At 50.3% G+C, this 20,781-nt stretch overlaps 1 protein-coding gene across 2 annotated transcripts in view; it reads left to right on the forward strand.

The window, feature by feature from the left end:
- LOC144166577 (putative inorganic phosphate cotransporter) overlaps positions 1 to 20,781 on the forward strand; it is a 91,983-nt gene that overhangs the window by 57,425 nt on the left and 13,777 nt on the right. For both annotated transcript variants that reach the window (XM_077696075.1, XM_077696074.1), the window contains exons 4-9: positions 3,701 to 3,934; positions 5,456 to 5,639; positions 8,603 to 8,733; positions 11,369 to 11,518; positions 13,349 to 13,481; positions 15,185 to 15,343. In XM_077696075.1, coding sequence (XP_077552201.1) covers positions 3,701 to 3,934; positions 5,456 to 5,639; positions 8,603 to 8,733; positions 11,369 to 11,518; positions 13,349 to 13,481; positions 15,185 to 15,343 — 991 coding nt within the window. The remainder of the gene's footprint in view (positions 1 to 3,700; positions 3,935 to 5,455; positions 5,640 to 8,602; positions 8,734 to 11,368; positions 11,519 to 13,348; positions 13,482 to 15,184; positions 15,344 to 20,781) is intronic.

A 20,781-nucleotide genomic window follows, 5' to 3' on the forward strand; every position in this document is an offset into this window, starting at 1 on the left:
CTTGGTTAGGCACAGTAGCATATAACGACGCACTTCGAACGATCCCGGTTGCCGCAACACAAGCATATTATCTTCGGTGTTCCTTAGCTACACGCTTCTCTGTTCTCTCGGCATTCTTTCCCTCGATCACCTGGATTGAGAGGTTCCTCACTCAGACGGAAGGGCGTTGCCTAGAAGCGGCGCATGCTGTCGAAAAATGAATACGGCAGTGGTTAAGACGAGCTCCATTCACGCGCGACTCAAATAATCGAAGCGAAAGCATGCATGCTCAAGCCTAATGACTCGCCATCCGGGAAGAGACCGATCAAAATCAGGAAAGACGAAGCACAACTGCATGGTTGTCATAGATGTTCGGTCATGGACAGCCTGAGCCGAAACGACGGAACGGCGGCCGACATACACCTTATGTAGTAACAGGAAAAGAAAAAAACAAATAAATTGTACTCAATAAATGCCCTCCCGTAAAGATATCTGGGATATGCGGGACGAGACTAATTTCTTTCAGGTGCTTTTTTTTTTTTTTTTTTGCCCAGTTACTAAATAAAGTATCTGTCGGTCACCGTTTCAGCTCAGGCTGTCCATGACTGTTACATGACCTGCTGCACGCCAGCGCCGGCGATTTGGACGGCGCTGTTGGGAAAGCACTGAATGGCTCGTTCTGCAATCGCGCGGAAGGGGCTGTGCGTTGGAATGCGCCTGCAGCTGCTGGTACTGGGATCAATGTTCCTCAAAGCTGCTCTTCAATGTCACTTAGCTAAAAAAAGCTCTTTCCCCCTTTGCTTGTTGTAGCTCGCCGCAAGATATCTGCTCAGTTTCCGAGCAAAATAATTATTACGGTGCACTGCTCTGGGTTCTAGAACACGTTTCTGGTGTGGCACAAGCCCACGCTTACGTTTTCCAGCCGCGTACGCGTGCATGGCGTTGCCACGTAGTTGTTTCCACATTGCTGAAAATAAGCTGAGCCATCGTATGCCGTGTAAGGATCGACAAGGCTTTCTTTCTTGTATGGGGAACAAGTGTGATTATTTAGCGAGCATAATCACATTTGAGGTTGTGCGATTGAATAGCTTGGAACATGAACAATTATCCTTCTCATTGTGAACTGTCTGGTTGCAAATGTCTGAAAGCATCAGTCGTAGACAATATTAATGGAAAGTTCCACGAACGTGGGGAAAATTGATGCATTAGTTTCCCCGATGTCCGGTGTCGATGAGGAACCCAATCGCCCGGGGTCCGGTTGATTTGGCAGGAGACTCAGCAGGGCAATGGGGAATCTCGAAGATGGTGGGGGAATTGATGAGCTCGACACGCGGTTGATATTGCCGCGAACCATGTATGGGTTTGTTTATTTATTGTTTGTTTTTACTGCCCGGCCACGCCCGGCTCTGTTATCTGTGTCCCAAGGGAAGCGCGTCTTCCATTCTTTATTTTTATGCCGCACGGGCTATCTCATTCAGATAAGCAGACTGTTCCGCCCAACGTCACTAGCCCACAATAATCTTCTCTCATCTACAATGTTCTGGATGTAAATCGACGGTTCTAGAAACACTTGCGCCGAAAGATAAAAGCTTGCAGAGCAGACGCCGCGGCATTCGGATCGCCGACGCTCGCTCGAGCACGTCACTTTGTTGACTGCTGCTTCGCCGCCTGTGTATTCTTTGAGTTATCAGGGGAGCACAAGTTCGCTCCAATAAACTTATTTTTCCTTCAAGACAACTGCTTAGTCTTTGGCTTCGTGACAATATGATGAGACGTGAAGAATCTAGTATAAAACTATCTGCATTACAGCCTACACGAGCGATAAAAGAAAAACTCCAAACTGTAGACTCTAGCTCAAAGTGCGTACAGATCACATGAGAGCCGCGAACCGCGATTCTTACTCTCTTTTGCTCCAAGTGTGCGCAAACCCCTTGAGCGTCATCAGCGGGGGCTGTGTTCCCGTTGCGGAATCCGTATAGCTGCCAGGTATGCAATCGAACCCTAAACTTCCGACACGAACCCTCAGTCTATCTCTAGGCACGGCGGCCCAAATCTCCCCGGGATCTGAGGAGACCCCACGTGTTTTCGCGATCTGCCTTGCTCAAATGCTCAGACAAGAGCGCCGATTTCCGCCAATGTTGGGCTTTATAGAACCTCCGCATCTTTCCCTCTGAGAGACGCCGCTTCAGATTTTCTACGTACATAGGTAAAGGCCAAGGGTTCTCACAGGCAGCTGTCATAGCTGCCGAGCATTCAGCCGCCACTGCGCACGGACCGAATGTACGTTACACGCAGCGGAAAGAACAGGGCTCCATGGTAAGGATACGGGTTCGGCCGAGCCCGGGTAGTAAATCCTCGGGCTAGGTCATGGGTCGCCTCGTTTCCCTCGAGCCCAGAATGCGCGGGGGTCCACATCAGTTGTACTGGAGGTTGCGGTGGGTTCCTGCGCAAAATTTTGAGCGCCGTTGGGGATATGCGTCCAGTGGCAAAACTTTCGAGAGCGGTTTTAGTACCTGTAATAATTGTTGCGGGTGTGGGGGTGTGAAAGGGCGAGTGCTATCGCGGCCTTTTCCGCCGTTTCTGGAATGGGCGTCCGGACTGCGATAGAATCGAGCATACTGGTGTTTGGGGTAATTTTGAAAGCCGATTGCGGTGAAAGCTTCCCTGTGTCTACTCTGCTGCATCGACGTACACAGCTAGTGGATCATTTTTGCACTTCTTGTGCGGGGCTCGTTGCTTCCTCCGCTCGGAGTGGTACGTGGCGTGTATGTTGCGGGTACGTGGTTTGGCTACAATATGAGAGTGAATACTTGGAGGAATCGGTGTCGCGTCCTGACATAGTGTATGGTATCCTGTTCCTCATTTTTTTCAGTATGTGTCTCCTGTCGGTGTGCGAGCCAGGCGTTCGTATTGTCCCGCTTGGTGGGCGTCGGTTAGTTCGCTGGCCTTGCTGGGAAGGCCTAACCCTTTCATTTTGACAGTGGACGTACCGATGGGAAGATCTAGGGCTGCCTTGTAGGCGCGTCTAATGAGGACATCAATTTTGTCGGTTTTAGCAGCTGTTAGTTTAAGGTGGGGTATCGAGTAAACTACGTATTTTGCTCACGACGAAGGCACGGGGTAGGCGAACCTTGTTCTGCTCGGTCAGGCCGGAGCTCTTATTGGTTACCCTCCTGAGCAGACCAATGGTTTGGTTTACGTGCTGCTCTATTGTTTGGATAAACTTGTGATTTAGCCGGGTGGATTGTATGTGCAGCCCTGGGACGTTGAGGACCGTGAACTCAGGGATCTCCCTACCTTCAATGCGGAGTTTGATGTTAAATGGGAGTCATTTTTTCTGGTTCTGGGGACTGACAAGTAGCTCGGACTTTGCCAGAGAGCAGCCCAAATCTGCTCTCTTGGCCTCCTCCACCACCACTTTTATGCCTCTTTGCAATGTTTTTTCGATGTGGCCATCACTCCTCCGGTTAATCCATAAGGTGATATCGTCTGCGTAGAGGCTGTGGTAGAGGTGGGGGATCCTTGTAATTTCTTCGGGATGTACATGATCGCAAGATTAGGGAGTTATGTTGATAGTACGAGAAGGACAGACTCAGGGATGTCCTCCATGGACTAGGAACCCCTCCCGTCAACGGCAACAAAAGACATCCGTTTCCGCAGAAGTGTATTCGTTCATTCCCGTCAGTTTGATTTGATAAACGCCTTTATCTTCCCCCGGCAGGACGGTCCGTTCGTGTGGGACCCCGTGATGCAGGGCATCGTGCTGGGCTCCTTCTACTACGGCTACATCCTGACGCCCATCCCGGGCGGCCGGCTGGCCGAGCGCTTCGGGGCCAAGTGGCTCTTCGGCCTGGGCACCCTCTTCACGGGACTCCTCTCGCTCCTCATACCGATAGCGTCGCACGCGGGCGTCTACTACCTCATCGCCGTCAGGATACTGCAGGGAATAGGAGAGGTACGTACTTTACGCCGCCGTCAAGGCTAGCCTTTTTCATAAGCGGTGCGGGTTCTTACCACGCCTGCGCGCGCCAGGGATTTTCCTCAAGCATAGCGTTGCGTACCAAACTGAAAAGAACCCTGGCCGTCACCCAGACTGTTTGCGTGCATCAGGATAGCAGCTTAGCACATGCCAGGCGCTACGCATCCTGCAGTGGCCATGCTTTCGACTATCGTATGGGCCAGCGGCCAAGCGAACAAATACGGTCTAGATTGGCGTGGAACTGAATGTATGGCTAGACGTGGCAAAAACACGCATCGGTAAACAACATCAAAGAAAATTTGAAACAAAATTGTTACTTTGTGGTACAACCATGTTACGTGACTGCATAAATCAACCTGAATGTAAAGTGCCCGGTATGTTGTCTTGTGTACTTTGTGGGCATCAGGCAACCCATGAGAGATTGGGTAGTTCCAAGGAGCGCGGTAGACCGTACGATCGAGCGGGTTTGTACATTATGCCTAACAACAACGTAATCATCATCATCATCATCATCACCACCACCAGCCTATCTACGCCCACTGCATGGCAAAGGCCTCTCCCATTATTCTCAAATTACCCCGGTCCTGTGCTAACTGCGACCAATTTATCCCAGCAAACTTCTTGATCCCATCTGCCCATCTAACAACAACGTAATAACGCTCAAAACACGACACAAGAACAGGCGACCGCCGTGCTTGTGTGAGTCCTCTTCTTGTGTCGTGCTTTTAGCGCTGTTATCAGGCGTGGTAAGACCTATACACGTCAAGCAATACATCTCTAGGATTAGTACTGAGTAACGTGTGGTACGAACGATAAGCTAAGCTACCGAAAGAACAGAGGGTTTGGCCAATAGTTGGAAAGTAAATCTCTGCAACTAGCTATTGCTCGGCAATATGAACTGATGAACGACTAAACTAGTTTTTTAACGTTAGCATTTTCGTCAGCGTAAGTTAGTCCAGTCGTTTATAAATTGTTACTGACCCAAAGTGATTTTTAAAGCAGCCTAAAACCAGACAATGTACGTACCGTGAACAAACATTGTAAAAGTACCTTATTTGCTTCAGCAGCTGATTCTGTTTTTCTTGCCATTTCTAATATCATGTAATCATTTCACCCGTGTGTGAGAGTCGGTGTTAATTTCAACCCTGTTAAGCAAATGAATTAGTACTGCGACGTGCTCTCACAAACGATTGCTAACAAAGAACTATGAGGCATTAAGCTGTCGGCACTACTTTGAATTTATATTACACAGCGTTTTATAAAGCCGCATTTTTTTTTTTTTCATTTTTCGCCAGCCAATCCAGGCTATTCATATACTAACAACAGACAAACTCTGAACCTGCCAGAGACAGAACTTCGGGCTAGTATTTTGGTGCGTTTTGGGCCTCCTTCAACACTTTACCCGTTACACATATAGTGCAGCAAAGCAGGGGAGAACTATTCCGCTAGTGAGTTTTATGGTGGTTGCAAGCCTGCTAAACGTTCTCCTTTTTTCAGGGCGTGACGTACCCGGCGATCGAGGCCCAGATCGCGCACTGGATACCGGTGAACCAGCGGGCCACGGCCGTCTCTCTCATACATACCGGAGGCTTCTTCGGCGTCGCCATGGGCATGTACATCTCCGGCCTGCTTGCCGCCTCGGACTTCTGGGGAGGATGGCCCTCGGTCTTCTACGTCTTCGGTAAGTCCTTCCTCCTCTACTCTTCCGCCCTTGTTTGACTGCCTCAGGCATGCGAGTGGAGGATAAAAGTGGGCCGTACTCTTGGTTTTGCTTTGTCGAGTACTGAATCTTGGCCTTATCCGCGCACACCCCTTTATATTAAATTTACTGATCTCACAAATGATGTCTACTGATGACTATTCTACTCAAAATGTGTATCTAGGCGACGAGACGAATATGGTCGAGGACTAAGTCATGTTTGTCTTCAAAATGGCGTCTATTATTAACAATTTACTCAAGATGCACATCCAAGTGACGAGGCAGGTTCAAATCATGTTTTGAATCGCATGCTAGTTTGGTGCTGTCCGCGTGCTGATAGAACACACACCACGACGTTTGTTTTTCAACGTCTCGCGCTTCAAAGACAGGTGGAGCTTTGAAAGTTTTCGTTCGCGGACATAAAGTATACACGGAACCGTAGCCGTATAAGCTTCGCCTAAAAACTGGAAGGCAACTTTCTCAGGAGTCACGTGGTGGCACACTCGGTGACATGCCGGCCCAAACGCGTGAGGTCGCTGGTTTAACGATGCGGCGGGGCCTGTGCAAGTAAAGCAATTGATTGAACACGGCATTCTTCTGCGCTCTTAACTTCGAAAGTGCTTGCGTAGCCACTGCGTCCAATGGTTCCTCTGTTTTCAGTCCAGGATTGTTCCTAAACTGTCCCAGGCGCATTCCGGAATTTTTAATTTATTTTTGAGCGTGTTATCTAATGTTGCAGCCTGTCGGAGAGGGCTGTTCATTACACAAGACTGTCCGGGATTTGTAAATTGGGGAGTGGCTTCATACAGTGTAGCGGCAGATCGCTCTTACTATATATACGGGCTGTTATGTCCTACTTCACACACCATCCGGCACTAAATAATCTCAGCAGTCTTCACTGCCACAACTACCGTGTCTAGTGGGGTTCCGAACGCTGATAGGAAAACACGAGAAAATATTTTTGACTAAATAAATCTCCATCTAGCATGCCTCACGGGCTGATGTTGACGTCCTGACCAGTGGGGAACATCATTAGTCTTAGATACCCTGGCTGTGGCTGGCTGTCCGGGCCCCCATCACCAGGTCATGTGGACCGGGTTCGGTTTGGTCAGGCAGGATGTCCACTTGTCGTAGCATTGAGTGGTTTTGGGAGTGAGTTGCGGGGTTTGTTGGCACTATCATAGCTGATGGTACGGTGTTCCGGGAGTGACGGTAGGGGTGTAGTATGTCGGCATACATGCTGAGCCGGCCAACCTTTGGGACCACAAAACGAGGTTGTTCCCACGCTGCTTGCACGGCGGGCATACACACGGGAAGTGGCGTTTGCCACCTCATTAGCTTTGAGGGATTCGCGTTTGGCCACCCAGACGAGGCGTACTTAGGAGCCGTGGGATCGTCGTGGGATCGTCTACAAAAGCGCTGTTTTGGAAATGCGTTCTCCTAGGTTATTGTGGCAGCCTGCCCCTGCCAGCATTATGATGGTACCACAGCCAGTCGTGGCGGCTAGGGCAATGGCGACTTGCGACCTCTGTACAGTTTGTGCAAATGGCAAGGAAACCATATTTTGTGATAAGGCTCGCTTCTTTAAGCTCGAAATGTCGCTCGACGGAGGTATTTTATGGTGTACTATCGGCGTCAAATGAAACGCGAACACGAAAATATGAATCAGAACGGGAAAATTGAAAAATACTGTTCGTAGAGTTCATGTAATGGCCCGCTATTGGTATATTTGGAAATCCACTTTTCAAAACTTTGTTTTTGTAACTAAGCCACGCGTTCTTTTGGCTTGTATGGAAAGAAATCGCGCTATTTCTTGGTTCAGGTTCATATTTTCGTGTTCGCGTTTCATTTGACGCCGATAGTACATATCGTTCAACGGATATATCGGTTACAGCGCTTTTTGTTCGTTTTGTTGTATACAAAATCTGGCTTTCGTCCGCCGTGACATCTCTCGCCACGTGGGCTGCTAGGGAGGCCGGTTCAGCGAAAAATGCAGCAGAGCGTGGTTCTAATTCAATCGCGAAATAATTGGCGAAATGCTGTTGTTGAGCTGCGCAACCTTCGTTCGGAATTTGAGAGCCAACAAGCGAGGTGTTGTCCTAAACTATTTTCAGCGAGTGTTGGCACCCTGGAGTAGACAAATGGTGAACCTCAAGGGGTGTGAAGGTGGCGTGCGGCAGGAAATAATGTACCTAATGACAAGCATTCAGTGACCTGTTTGTGGAGTATAGAAAGAATGAAAGGGTGCACTAGAAGTGTTCGTTCGAAAACGCCTCGTATTGAAGAATATGGCTGTGCTGGGTGGACCTGACAGTTGTGTCGAGTAATTTCTTCCCTCCTCCTGCCCTCCTCCCTTCCACTCACCCGTCCTGTACCAGCTAGGTAGACCAAGCTTTGCTGCAGCTAAACGCTGTTTATTTTACGTACAGAAAATTGGCACCCCGACAACAACGGACAGTTGGCGTTTGGCGAAGAATCGCATACCTGATAATCAGTGACGTAGTTATATGGGAAGTGTGGAGGAGCCTGGTAGTTCTGAAGCGGCAGACATAAGGGCGAAACAGATGGGTGGAGTACGACGTGATTCTGCACTCGTTTTTTCCCTCCTCAAAAATGGTCCTGCAACCTTCATGTGCGTTCACGACCGCTGCCAGACCAGTTTCCGGAAAAGTAAAACGCGTGCGCAACCGCATCCTTCTACGCAAATGTGTGGCCCTAATGTGGGCCTGAACAATCTGGTTTTAGACGCGGCGCATCAAAATATCTAACAGGTTGGACGAGCGCGGGAGCGGGATATCCGGCGGGTCTTCCCGCAACCAAACCTGTTCTCGGAGCGGATACGCGAGCGCAGGCGTGTTCTTACGCTCATGTGTTTCACATTAAAGCAGGCTCACCGGATGGGCCCGTTTCCGTCGCTTGAAGTGGCCCCCCTCTGCCTCGCACAGGCCTGTGGACGTGCGTGTGGTTCCTGTTCTGGGCGGTGCTGACCTCTAATCGGCCATCCGACCACCGCTGGGCAAGCGCCCGGGAGGTGCTCATGATCGAGGCGGACCTCGGAGACCAGAAGCCGACGCTGGTCAGTGCGGGGAGGCGACAACTCGGGCTTAGCGTACACTCGCAGTATCGTCACGGAAAATGCGTCCGTCAGAGCCGCTCATATCACGGAATTGAGACTGCGCACTGCTTATACATGAGGCGCTGCCCGGGACGGAACTTGTACTGCAGTGTAGGGAGAAACTCAGGGCGGCAAAAAAGAAAATGGATAAGGCTTCGTATTTATAAACCTAGTTATCCCGAGGGAAAGCAGTGTTTCGTAAAAGTTTACCATTGTTTGATACTTCGCATCCTGCCGTCTAGCTATATCTACTGGAAGATCGCATTCAGCCTTTCGTTCGCACTGAAAGGCACAGACAGCTTACCAGGCGCGTTATCGATGGCGAGACTGAGGGACCAAGTGCTGGCGAAGCAGCTCTTGAATTCTCGCCAGGCCACGCGGTTGAGTTGCGCTAATGCGCGCCGGCATGGGGATCAAGCGCAGGCGGAGCAACCGTTTCACGCTCGCCTAGTCACGTGGTGCAGCAGCGGCGACGCTCCAAGCGAGCGAAGAGAAAAGAAGGGCGCAGCTTGTGGGCCGGTGGCTGAAGGTCACTTGCGACGCGATGAATGACCTTGAACAATATAGCGTTGCGTAGCTTTCGCTCTAGAATGCAAGTTTGGGGGCGGTGGACGTGTAGCGGCCGGACGCTTTTTTGCAACGTGGACACGGCACCAACACTGGCATTTCTCTCGAGCAGGCTCGAGCACGGGAGAGGCCGGAACATGTCAAATAGACTCATATTACATACCGTGTTTGCCGGTATGTACTTCCCACACGCCCCTAAAATTCCATCTTTGCAGGAAACAAGAAACTGGCTTTGTGGAAAAGTAGCCCTTTTGTGAAGTCCCACATTTTCTTATGATCGACGCAATGCAACACAACACGGGAGCTTGTACACAAACTGCCATCGCCAAATATTCATGAGCGTGAGCCCCCACTGGGGAACCACCGTGACAACTTGGATCACAGTGTCCTTTTGTAGTAATAACTGTTGAAAATGACACCGAAAATTCAAAAAGATGCATGCATAAAAATATCAGTGAATTTGGACGTATTTCCTGTATGACTTCAAGCAGGTTTCTTCTCATAAACATAACTTGGTGTATTGAGACAAACCAGCGTGTATTGTCGGCTTCGGAATCTGCTATATTTTGTCTTCGATCACCAACTGTAGGAACTTGTGTGTCCTTGAAGCATGAAAAAACCTTCTCATTTCATTTGAGGAACTGTCTTTGAAGACCGGAAAAAGTCCTGTGATTTGGTGTGATGTGATGAGCTGTCTTTCAATAGCATAAAAACCCTTCTTATTTGATGCGATGAACTGCCCTAGAGGAGCATAAAACCCTTCTGATTTGGTGTGAGGAGCTGTCCTTGAGGAGCATAAAAGGCCTCCTTATTTGATGTGATGTCCTTGAGGAGCATAAAAAGCTTTCTCATTTGATGTGAGGAACTGGCCTTGAAGAGTAGAAAAATGCCTCTAATTTAGTGGGATGAACTGTCGTTAAGGAGCATAAAAAAGCCTTCTCACTTGATATGATGGACTTCCCTTGAGTGGCGGAAAAAGCCCTCTGATTTGATGGGGTGAACTGTCCTTGTGGAGCGGAAAAGGCCATCTGATCTGATGTGATGGACTATCTTTGAGGAGGAGCAGAAGTCCCCTGATTCGATGCGAACTGGGCTCGAGGAGCGAGAAAAATTCTTCTAAATTGGACACAGAGATTATCGTTTGCTTTGTATTTGCTAATAGTGGCTACCTAAAATTTCGCAGTTCGCATAATACTGCGCAGCCTGTTACCCATAAGAGTAGTAGCCCCGGTCCTTGTGGGGTGGAGGACTACGGAAGAAAGTGGCCACATGTTTTTTTACTATTGTGTTTCACGCTGAGGCTTCAGAAATTACATCTATTGGTTGTACCACAAGAACTTCCAAGAATTCGCTTTTATACAACGGAAGCTAAGGTGGTTGTAAATTATTGAATGATTGATAAATTCTGTACACGCCATGCCTGTCGTTTAAAACATCGCCTCGACACTTTCTCTGCACTGTTTGCTTTGCATGTTATTATTCGGAACCAGCTTTTCGCCAAATTGCAGGTATACACACATACACGCACCACGCACGCATACATACACTCAGAACACACACATGCAGACAAGTAAATTATGCTTGCTTCCTGGATGTGGAATGACAGTCCAATAAGATGTCACTGCATTTTTACACGCAAGAGCGTTTCTAGGGCCGGGACTCTTGCCAAAAAAAGGAAGAACATTTCTAACTATGGAACGGACGTGTAATGTGGCTAAAGGCACCGCAATATTTTCGCCAGCTGTGAAGGGAGTGAAAATACTTTCGTACCTGGCGTATACAGCGAAAAACAATTTTATACAGATGTAGTGCGTTTTATTCAAATTCAGAAATAAGGCATCCCCTGGGAATAGTTTCCCAGTCAACCCTGACAATCAATTAGCGTCTCTGCCGGCCTTTCTGTGAAACCAAGGTTATTTGCAGCTATGTCCATCAAAGAACAAGAAGGGAGGATGAGATTCCTCCCTCATAAGCCCCTCCTTGTATATAAGGACATCTGTGTATGCCACGGTGCCCTTTCGGCGCGCAGGCGCACAAGACTCCGTGGAAGAAGATGTTCACCTCTCCGGCCGTGCTGGGCGTGGTGATGGCGCACTTCGGGACGCACTGGCTCCAGTACGTGCTCGTCACCGAGTTGCCCACCTACCTCGGCACCGTGCTTCACTACGACATCGATGACGTGAGTCTCCTTATCCGACATACCTTTTTTAGGCCTAAACGCTTAGATGGCTCATTAAGCGAAAAAAATCGGCGTCAGAGAGAGAGAGAGAGAGAGAGAGAGAGAGAGAGAGAGGGGAAAAAATTATTGGCTGAGGAAATGGGTCAAGGAGAATTGAAGTCCTCATGTTGGTGGTGGGCAAGGACTGAACGTCCACCCCTCCAGGGCGACGTCCTAGACGTCCTGAGGAGACGTCCTGAGGACGTCTTCTCCTTGAGTTAGGTGGGCGAGCTCGTGGTGACCGTCGGCAGGTGCCTTTCGGCGACCTCTTCCGCACCTGTTGACCAGGCGTATCTGTAAGTCCGGGTCGGGGCTGCGAAGCGAGGCCTCCCAGCACCCCTTTAGAAGGGATTTCGGGGAAAGGGCCCGACGTCCGCAACAGAAAAGCGGCTCTTTCGGAGATGTACCATTGCACGAGGCATTTCTCTGCGCGAAAAGAAGCCGGCGTCTGACATGCATCCCTATAGAAAAACGGCCCCTTCACGAGGCGATCCATAGCGCGAGCTTTATCTAAGCAGTAGGGAGAGGTGGTTCTTAATTTCCTTTTCTTAATGTTCTTTCTTCTTAATTTTATTTACAAACTAGTTGATTTGATTTATCGAAACTATCTTAATCCACATTCGAAGCTTGTCGCAAATTGCCAACGTCACTTTCGCACACGCTTTCGCATTAAAAATTCTGAAGCTCTTTTAGCACAAGTGAGACAAAGAAGGGAGGAACTGAAAATAGCTCAATTATGTCCATCGCGTCGACAAATATGCTCCAGGCGGTATGTAAACATTTAGAAGCAGTAGATAATTTTATTGAAGAATTCCTAGGTTAGTGATGTGTCAGGTAACGTACCAGCGTACAGCAACGGGGACCACTTGATGCCGGCAGAGCAGTAGCCTTGTTGCGTTGGAAAGGTCCAAACAAAGCCTACAAGGGAGCCACCCTATTAAAGACAAAAAAATTGACCACATCTTTCCGCGGGGGGAAACCATGGGGTGATGCGACGCATCTGGGCGGTGCTTGTTCGGTTGCGCCGACCATCGCGGTAGCAGACCTGTTAGTCTCCATTCAAATCATCGGTGGTCATCGGATGTCATCGGAGCGGCGGCGGTGGAGCGACTGAGCGGAGCGGCGCAGTTATCGCGTTTATATGTACCGCGCGTTAACGGTGAGGGGAATGAGAGGGAGCAGCGCATGCGCATGTGTTAACCGAGCGCGAACGCGCGCTGACGCACAGTTGGCGTTGCAGTGAGAGCGGGCGCTAACACACAGATGGCGCTGCGGTGAGAGCGGCGTTAGAGTTCCTGTATATGCTCCCTACGGGAGCATATGGAGCATATACAGGAACAATAAGCGGCGTTACCGCGCAGCTGGGGTGGCGAGGAGAACGGGGGAGTGATGCGGACTACGGATGAACGCCGGAGGGACAAGGCGAGTTAAAGAGATGCGTCGCATCTAATAATCTTGTAATTATAATAATTATAGGGTTATAGCTTAGTGGGGAAGGGGTGATGAAGTGACAGGAGCACATATTTCCACTTTTGGGTATTTGGGTATGGGTATATCAACTGAAGCATTTGGGTATATCCATTCGATAAGGCTTCAGACTCGCAGATGCTTGTATTTGTCGCGGATAGCTACCAGTTCGGCTCAAGGCCAGTGTAGATGGCCTATGTTCAGTGGTTTCTGTGACTTTGGTGGCAGAGGAGGTAACACATTACGTGCATACATTGCAAGTAAGGCCATTTGCGTGGCGATTCCAGTAGCGCGTATGCCGAGTATGCGAATGCGCCTTTGCAGAACGGGCTGTACTCCGCCCTTCCCTACATCGGCGCCATCGTGTCCGGGGCCGTGGCGGGCATCGTGGCCGACTGGCTGCGCAGCCGGGCCCACATGTCGGCAACCCACATCAGAAAGCTCTTCAACGGACTCGGTACGTCGCGCCTCGTGTGGGGGCACCTTGGGGAGAAGCTGGGAAAGGGGTATGGGAGGCAGGGAGGGGAGGAGAAGGAGGATAAACTTTATTAACAGCATCGTAATTTGGTGTGGGGTCCTCAGTCCACGACTCCATTGGAAACCCCCGCCGCCGGGGCCCTTTCCACCAGCCTAAGCTGAGAATCGAGACCGGAGCTGGACAGCTCCTTCTCCCACTGCTCACGGGAAGGGTGCGCTATTCGTTGAATTTTGGGGTTTGCCGAACACTCCCATACCATATGGTACAGGGTGCCCGGGGCAGCGCAAAATTTGCACAGCGCGAAGTACTGCGTTGGATAAAGCAAGTGGAGTTTGGTAGGATGAGGAAAGGTATTTGTTTGTGCCGGAGAAGAATGTTAGCCCTAATTGGGGCAAGGGGACACCACCTGCTCCCTTCTTCGTTTCCCCTACACTGCTGCAGTTCCCACCGCTCTACGCACGAGCGATGTGCACTAAAACCTCGTTATAATTCAGCCATCGAAACGGGAAACTGACTTCCTTATAAGCGACTCTTCGTTAAAAGCGGAGATGATTTCCTCTCAAAGCACTGCACTTGCGGCTGTGAAGCATTTCGAATAAAACGATCTTACTATAACGGTGGTTTACTGCGTAAAGCGTGCATACGATCGGCTGTGTTTGCAGCGGGGAACTTTCTCTTTCACAAACTGACTGGGAGTGTTCACCGGCCCGATAATGCTGGTAGATTCATGCTCATTTAACAATTTAACGCGCCTTTGCGTTTTAGAAGAAAAAAAACAGTGGAAAGTGGGATCGCGCGTATACTTCCTGTCGTCCTCGACTCTGCGAAAATGCGTTTCCGTTTCCCTGTTGGTTCCGTCCCGGAGGCTATTCAATGCTCTGCTTTAGCTTGGGGCCGCCGCAAACACGGTTTCATCGTATGAGCGACTGTGGCTTAGTTGAGAACGACAGGAAGAGAACGTGGAAATGTGGGGAGTGTGCGCAGGTCTAGGAAGCACGACAGTAAAATGGCCAGCCAAATGTCCTTCACACTGCAAAAGTGAGCATATATAGTCTCGTGTTTTTAGTGTGGAAACATAACCATTTTGTTCGCTCCGTCAGTTATCTAAAGGATTGTTATTACTAAATGAGGAATAGAACGGGCATGTCGACAAAACTTTCACATCGGTCTGCAAAGCCGCCTTGACCTGTCGATAAAGCGAGCAGTAGAAGAGCACAGAACGACAGAGTGGAAAGAGAGCATCAATCTGCTTTGGAGAAAGGAGGGAGCTGCCTTCGCAACGGTGCCGTTGTTGCCAGGGTGCCGTAAAGTGGAAGCGCGGCGCGCCACCTCCCTCTGCTCTGTCTCTAAGGTCCCCGTGACTCCCGCCACTCTTTCCACGCGCTGCAGTACGGAGTGTGAAACCAATGCAGTGCAGTACAACAAGAAGCCGGAGCAAGGCGCGCATATCGGGCTGCGCCTCGAGCTTGGCGAAGAGGGGGATATGTTCACGCATATTTGAAGCTTTCGCCAATTAATGTCCAATTATTTTTGTAGGGATATTTGTGCGGTAACTTCTCATCCAAGTATGCACACAATGAAGCTGCGCCCTGAAAGAATCGATGCTCCGGTGCACGTTACCCGCTTAACCCAGGATTCGATCTTGATAACGAGGGATCATCTCCGCTCTCCCTCTTGCGCAGCCCACCTGGTTCCGTCGGTGATGCTGATGATAGTGCCCTCGGTCGGAGGCTGCAACGGGCCCCTCAGCCTCGTGCTGTTCGTGCTGGCCGGCACCGTGCGCGGTGTCAGCGAGGCCGGCTACATGGCCATCCCTGTGGACATGGCGCCCGACTACGCAGGTGAGGACTCTCTTCCTTTCTCTCCCTCCAATTACACTCTCTCTCTCTCACACACACAGGCGCACACGCACGCACGCACGCACGCGTCGCCGTACATCGTACAACTGTGGCCGTCCCTATGCCGGCGGTGGTTCGTTGTTCGAAAAGCCTCTGTCCAGGTCATCGGTGGTTGTGTTCGCCCGCGATTTTATTTTTCTCCTCTGCTCATTAAAGGGGCCCTAGAGGGCGTTTTGAGCACACTGAATGAACACGAGTAGTCGTTATGGCGGGGGGTCAACGCCATCTGTATCAAGTGTAACATTTTTACGTGCATCGGAAAGCTCACACTTTCGTTGCAAAGTTTGTCGCGCCTTTCCCACCCTTTCCTGCATGTTTTGTAGACCGACATTTAAACGCATACACGTCATCGATTCTCCCATGTGCGTCATGAAGTAGAGAGCCTGTTTGGACGGCTTTTTCCTCGCACTTCCGGCGAAGAGAAGCGTCGTCTGTTCAGCGTCGGCGGGTTGCGACGGCACCTTTGGTTAAGTAGCACTCACTGCAGCACGCTTAGACGCTATCGTGTTCGTCTATATTTACCTTTTTTTGCTCAATTATCACGCTTCTCGTTACAATACATGGGTGCAGCTTGTCAAAACACGCGTGCACCCTGCGTGAGTGCGCCGCTGGTTTGCTCTGTGCCTTCCTATAGGAAGGCCGTTCATCGCGACTGATAAAGCGGTCCGAACCACGGCGCGTTCCGTGAATAAGTTTTTCGCGGCTTTCAAATGTCTTTTAAAGACGATAGTCTTTCTTGGGCTACTTAAACCCAGAAATTTGGTCTGTCTGTCTGTCTGTGCGTCTGTCTGTCTGTAACTCGATTCAGCCACCCGGACGGAGTAAAATGCTTACTGCGTAATAGTCTTATATACTCACAGCCAAATGTGAGCGTCTAAGCCCGGTTTATATGTTCGTACTTGTCAACTTTGTTGAACAAGAACAAGACATTACGCAAATATAAGACATGAAATTAGTACACAATGGATATTTACAGTGTTCCTTTATTTAAATATTCCTGAATGCTTGGTTTTTCGATAGCAAATGATATTCTACATCTGCAGAACAACGCGTACCGCCTGCTGTTGCCGCGCCACCTCCTGGCGGCATATGAGAAATCACGCGGCAACAGCAAAGAAAGGTTCCACTAGCTAGGTTTCAAGTTCTGCTTGGAGCGCACATGGAGCACGGCAACGCGGTTCCATAAACCTTGAAGTCGGCCGCCTCGATTCACGCGCGTCTCCGCCGTACTGCAGCGCTGACATCGAGGAACCCCGCCTGTAGCAGTGGAACGCGGTAAATTCAAATCGCCGTGAGCAAACATTTAGTGTGTTTACCTTGGGATGAGCGCGACGGAACAGGAACAACATGAGAGGTGAGCGGGAAAGCGAAGGAGGCATTTACTTGGCAAATGTCTACAAAGACTATCGTCTTTTGACGACATTTGCAACGAAAGGGGCAGATACGCGGCCCATTTTTTCACATGCCGTTGGCAGGAATAACCGCAACACCGCAAAACAAGACGCCGAATCGGCGGGGTGGTACGTGAGACTGCGCTTTTCGGATAAAGAGTGCATGCGCGGCGTGAAACAGCGCGATCCTCCCCGAGCTGCTGATAAAGCATTTCTAACCGGTGCATTCGTCGTCACAAGCTCTCCACCGCTTTAAACTGGTGTTTAAAACAGATAATTTTGTGGGCGAGGGGCGAAATGATGCCCCTGTTAAATAAAGAGAAAGAAGCGCGCCACGAGGCAGGCAGCGGGGGCTCGCTCCACGAGGGCGGCTCTCGCGGCAGTCGTTAGTAGGCATCGCTGATAGCCGGACGTCTGGTTTACTGGTTCCCTTTCGCTACAGCCCCTGCAGAAATTTCTAACGGCCGTTTGTGAATCCGTTAATATGATGGTAGGGGTGGGGTGGAGGGTGGTGAACAGGGCAATTGCTGCTTCCTCCGCCGCCACGTGGGGATGGGCAGCGCGGATGGTGGCTGAGGTAGAGGGGGTTGGGGTGTGGTTCACTGCTGCTATGACGTATGTATGGCGTGGTTGCTGTTCTGCAGCATCAACGTATAATGTGTCCGAGAAGGAAGGGGATAGAGAACCTCTCGATATTCTGTAGGGATGTGGAGGGGTGGGGAGTGGTGGATGGGCGCGTTAATATTGAGGGAGAATAGGATGGTTCTGCCGGTGTGGGTTAGGGCAAGGCGGGATAGTTGGGCCTGTCGGCGTGCTTCTATAAGTTCGGTTGGTGTTTTAAAGGTGCCCGTGTGGAAGAGAGCGTCGGAAGCAGCGCTGGGGGGTAGCTGTAGCGTACGGCGATATAGTGCGCGTTGTATGGCCTCGGTCCGTGTAAGTTCGGTGCGGGTGATGGTGAGATATGGTCGGGTATACGTGATGCGTGGGGTGAGAGGGGCGCGGGTAATCTTGAGGCGATCTGCTCCCTAGGGCCACGTCCTCTCGCGCTGACGTGCCGTGTAGGAGTCCTGATATTTGGTCAGCGTGGGTCTTGAGTAGGTGGATGCTGTGTGTGTTGAGTCGATTTTGCTGTAGTTAGCCGTAGTACTTTAATCTGGTTTGCTAGTGGTATGGCAGAGCCCGACAAAGCGACTTGGATGTTGGGTGCCCACTGTTTGGGTTGGTGGGGTGGCATTGAGAACACTGTCTGCCCATTGGGGCCGTCTACAACTTTCGGGGGGGAGGGATTGAGGGTGCTGAAAAAACTGGCCTTCCAAACAGGCCATTCACGCGGCTGTGAAAGCCCATCCTTCCGGCCCGTGGGTCCTCTCACGTGACCGGTTTGGAGACCCTTCACTCGCCTGAATTAGCCCCCGCAGTTTCAGCGCTGTTGAGCAAATAGTTTGTGTATGGTGTCCGCAGTCAGAAATACCAAGAAAATACCGAGCGCTCGTGCACACGTGCCTCGAGCGCACGTTCGTCAAGCTAAGCATGCCCACTTAGGGAGATTGGCCAACATTGGCCACAAAAAAAAAAAAAAGAACTGCAACGTTCACAATATCATGGCAATACTTGGTCGGAACGAGGAAGACAAGTCAGAACGTACGCCCCTCGTCCGTCGTCGCGTCGCCGTGCGCATGCGCTCTGTATCGTACAAGATCCGCGACTTGAATGTCGGAGCTCCTGTAGGTGATCAATGACTCCACATGGCCCGGCCGCGGATAGTTCGCAGTGGCTAGGCGTGCAAACCTGCGGCTAGAGACGGTAAGTGGCGCTTGCACAGTGGCGTACGAAACCGTCGACCAAACCGACGAGCTCACTCTGGCCTTGCTCAACATAAGGTCATTGAAATGCCATGCCGCCGACAGCAACCATGACGCCACGACGATACTACAATTATCACCTTTATCACCTACAGTGCTCAACCACAATGCTCAATTATCACCTACAATGCTCAACTTCGCCATTCAAGTCTTGCGCGTGAGAGCAAGCTCCCCTGATTTTTTTAGCACGGATTTCGGCCGAACCAGTGGGGTTCCTGCAAGCTACCTCTGTCAGTGAAAACAATAGTATAAAGCCAAGGCGTGTGATCGGTGATTACGTATGGAGCGGAAGCTTGCAATGGCACTTTACTAAACAGCTGGGAAGGGCACTTAGGTCGGCCCAACGAGCCATGGAACGAATGATGATCGGTGTAACCCTCATGAAGGACAGCAAACTCGAGTAGAAGATATTGTAGTTCAAATTAAGAAAAAGAAATTGACTTCGGCTGGCCATGTAGTGGGAAGATGTGACAACCGGGGGACCACCATGGGAACAGAGTGGAGATGGATGGCAACTATTTCTTACACCGTTGGGAAGGTCAATAACGCGATGAAGGGACGAAATAAGAAAATTCGGAGGCAAGGAATGGACTAGGGCAGCGCAGGACAGGGGCGGGTGAAGGGTTAATGAGATAGGACCTGCAGTAGACCCAAATAGGATTATGACGACGACGACGACGATGATGATGATGATGATGAGCGGGATACAATTGCTTTGGAGCAAACTCTTTCGTCGTCGTACCCCGGTGGACTGCTATGGCGCGGCGGCGGGATCTAGAGTCGCCTCGCTCACTCTAGCCTGTTGCCAGCTAGTTTCCCCGTACCCGTGCATTCGCAGCCGAGCTTGAGCTTGACTCGATGATGTTTGCCACGTCACATATCCGTCCGCCTCCTGCTAGCTCCTCGTCCGTCGGGTGAATCCGCTTACCGAACAGGACGTTCTTCGCCATTGGGATACAACCTTTATCGCGCCCCAGACATCACACGCCATAAAGACGGTTAGAATTCAATCGTTTGGGAAAACACTCATTTTTTTACGGCAGAAGGATTTTACGCTAGGCCTGACTGTTGGTGGATTGCAGACTTAGTTAACACTTGCTTAGAATTCCTCACAGTCTGCTAAAGATGGTCCGTTACTGGCTCGGTGTTATGATTAGGAGAAACTGACGCTGGCAGCATCTTGGCCCATCCCCCGCGAGGGTATGTTCCACAACCAACCAGCCAACGCGCTCAGACTTGCTAGATGCTTGTATGAGTTTTGAGGGACAATCACCAACAGCGGGCCCTGTGGTCTCACCTCTCCCCATCCCTTTCCCCGTAAGACGTAGCGTAGCCCCTCATTCTGGTAATACGAGTTAGACGACTATCGCTTGCCCAGCGTTATCCCATCTCGAAGACAAGGCCAAGACATTCCTGCTTGATATATTCAATCGCTTCTGGGTGCAGCGTTGTTTAGAGGGCAGCTGGAAATTGAGACTTGTGGTACTTGTCTTGAAACCCGGAAAGACAGACACTAACTTTTGTCGGCCGATCACTCCACTGAGGTTTGTTGGCAAGCTCTTGGAGAAAACGGTACTCGTGCTCTTAAACTGGAACTTGACAAACAGACAGCTATATCCCCCGCTGATGCGTGGTTTTCAGGAAAGCATGAGCATTCTTGACAATGTCTTGGCCCTAGTGGGGCTTGTCAAGTGTGCCAAAAGCTTGCGCCGCATCACCATTGCACTTTTTGTAGATGTTAGAGCAGCATTGTACTCCGTGGAGCGTGAAGCCATCGGAACAGCCTTGAACACCACAGGTGTAGGAGGCAGCATGTATGCGTGGCTTTTGGACAATCTATCCGACATATCACTGTACATTTTCACAGAAGACAGTGACACAACTCTTCACGGTGTAAGTAAAGATGTCCCGCAGGGAAAAATTTAAGTCCGACGCCATTAAACATCTACCCAATTGGAATTTATAATTGCCGCCATCTGTAGAGAGTTCTCTTTATTCTGATGATATCTGCATATGGTGTTCCGGTCGTAACCGGAAGATATCGCATGCAAGGCTTCATAGGTCCAGTAACTTAAAGGGACCCTGCAACACTCTTTGAGCAGTACAAGTAAACCTGCGCGACGTTTAG

Source organism: Haemaphysalis longicornis, unplaced genomic scaffold (genome assembly GCF_048455015.1).
Source record: "Haemaphysalis longicornis isolate Haplotype H1 unplaced genomic scaffold, Haemaphysalis longicornis Haplotype H1 scaffold_18, whole genome shotgun sequence".
In the NCBI taxonomy this organism is placed as follows: domain Eukaryota; kingdom Metazoa; phylum Arthropoda; class Arachnida; order Ixodida; family Ixodidae; genus Haemaphysalis; species Haemaphysalis longicornis.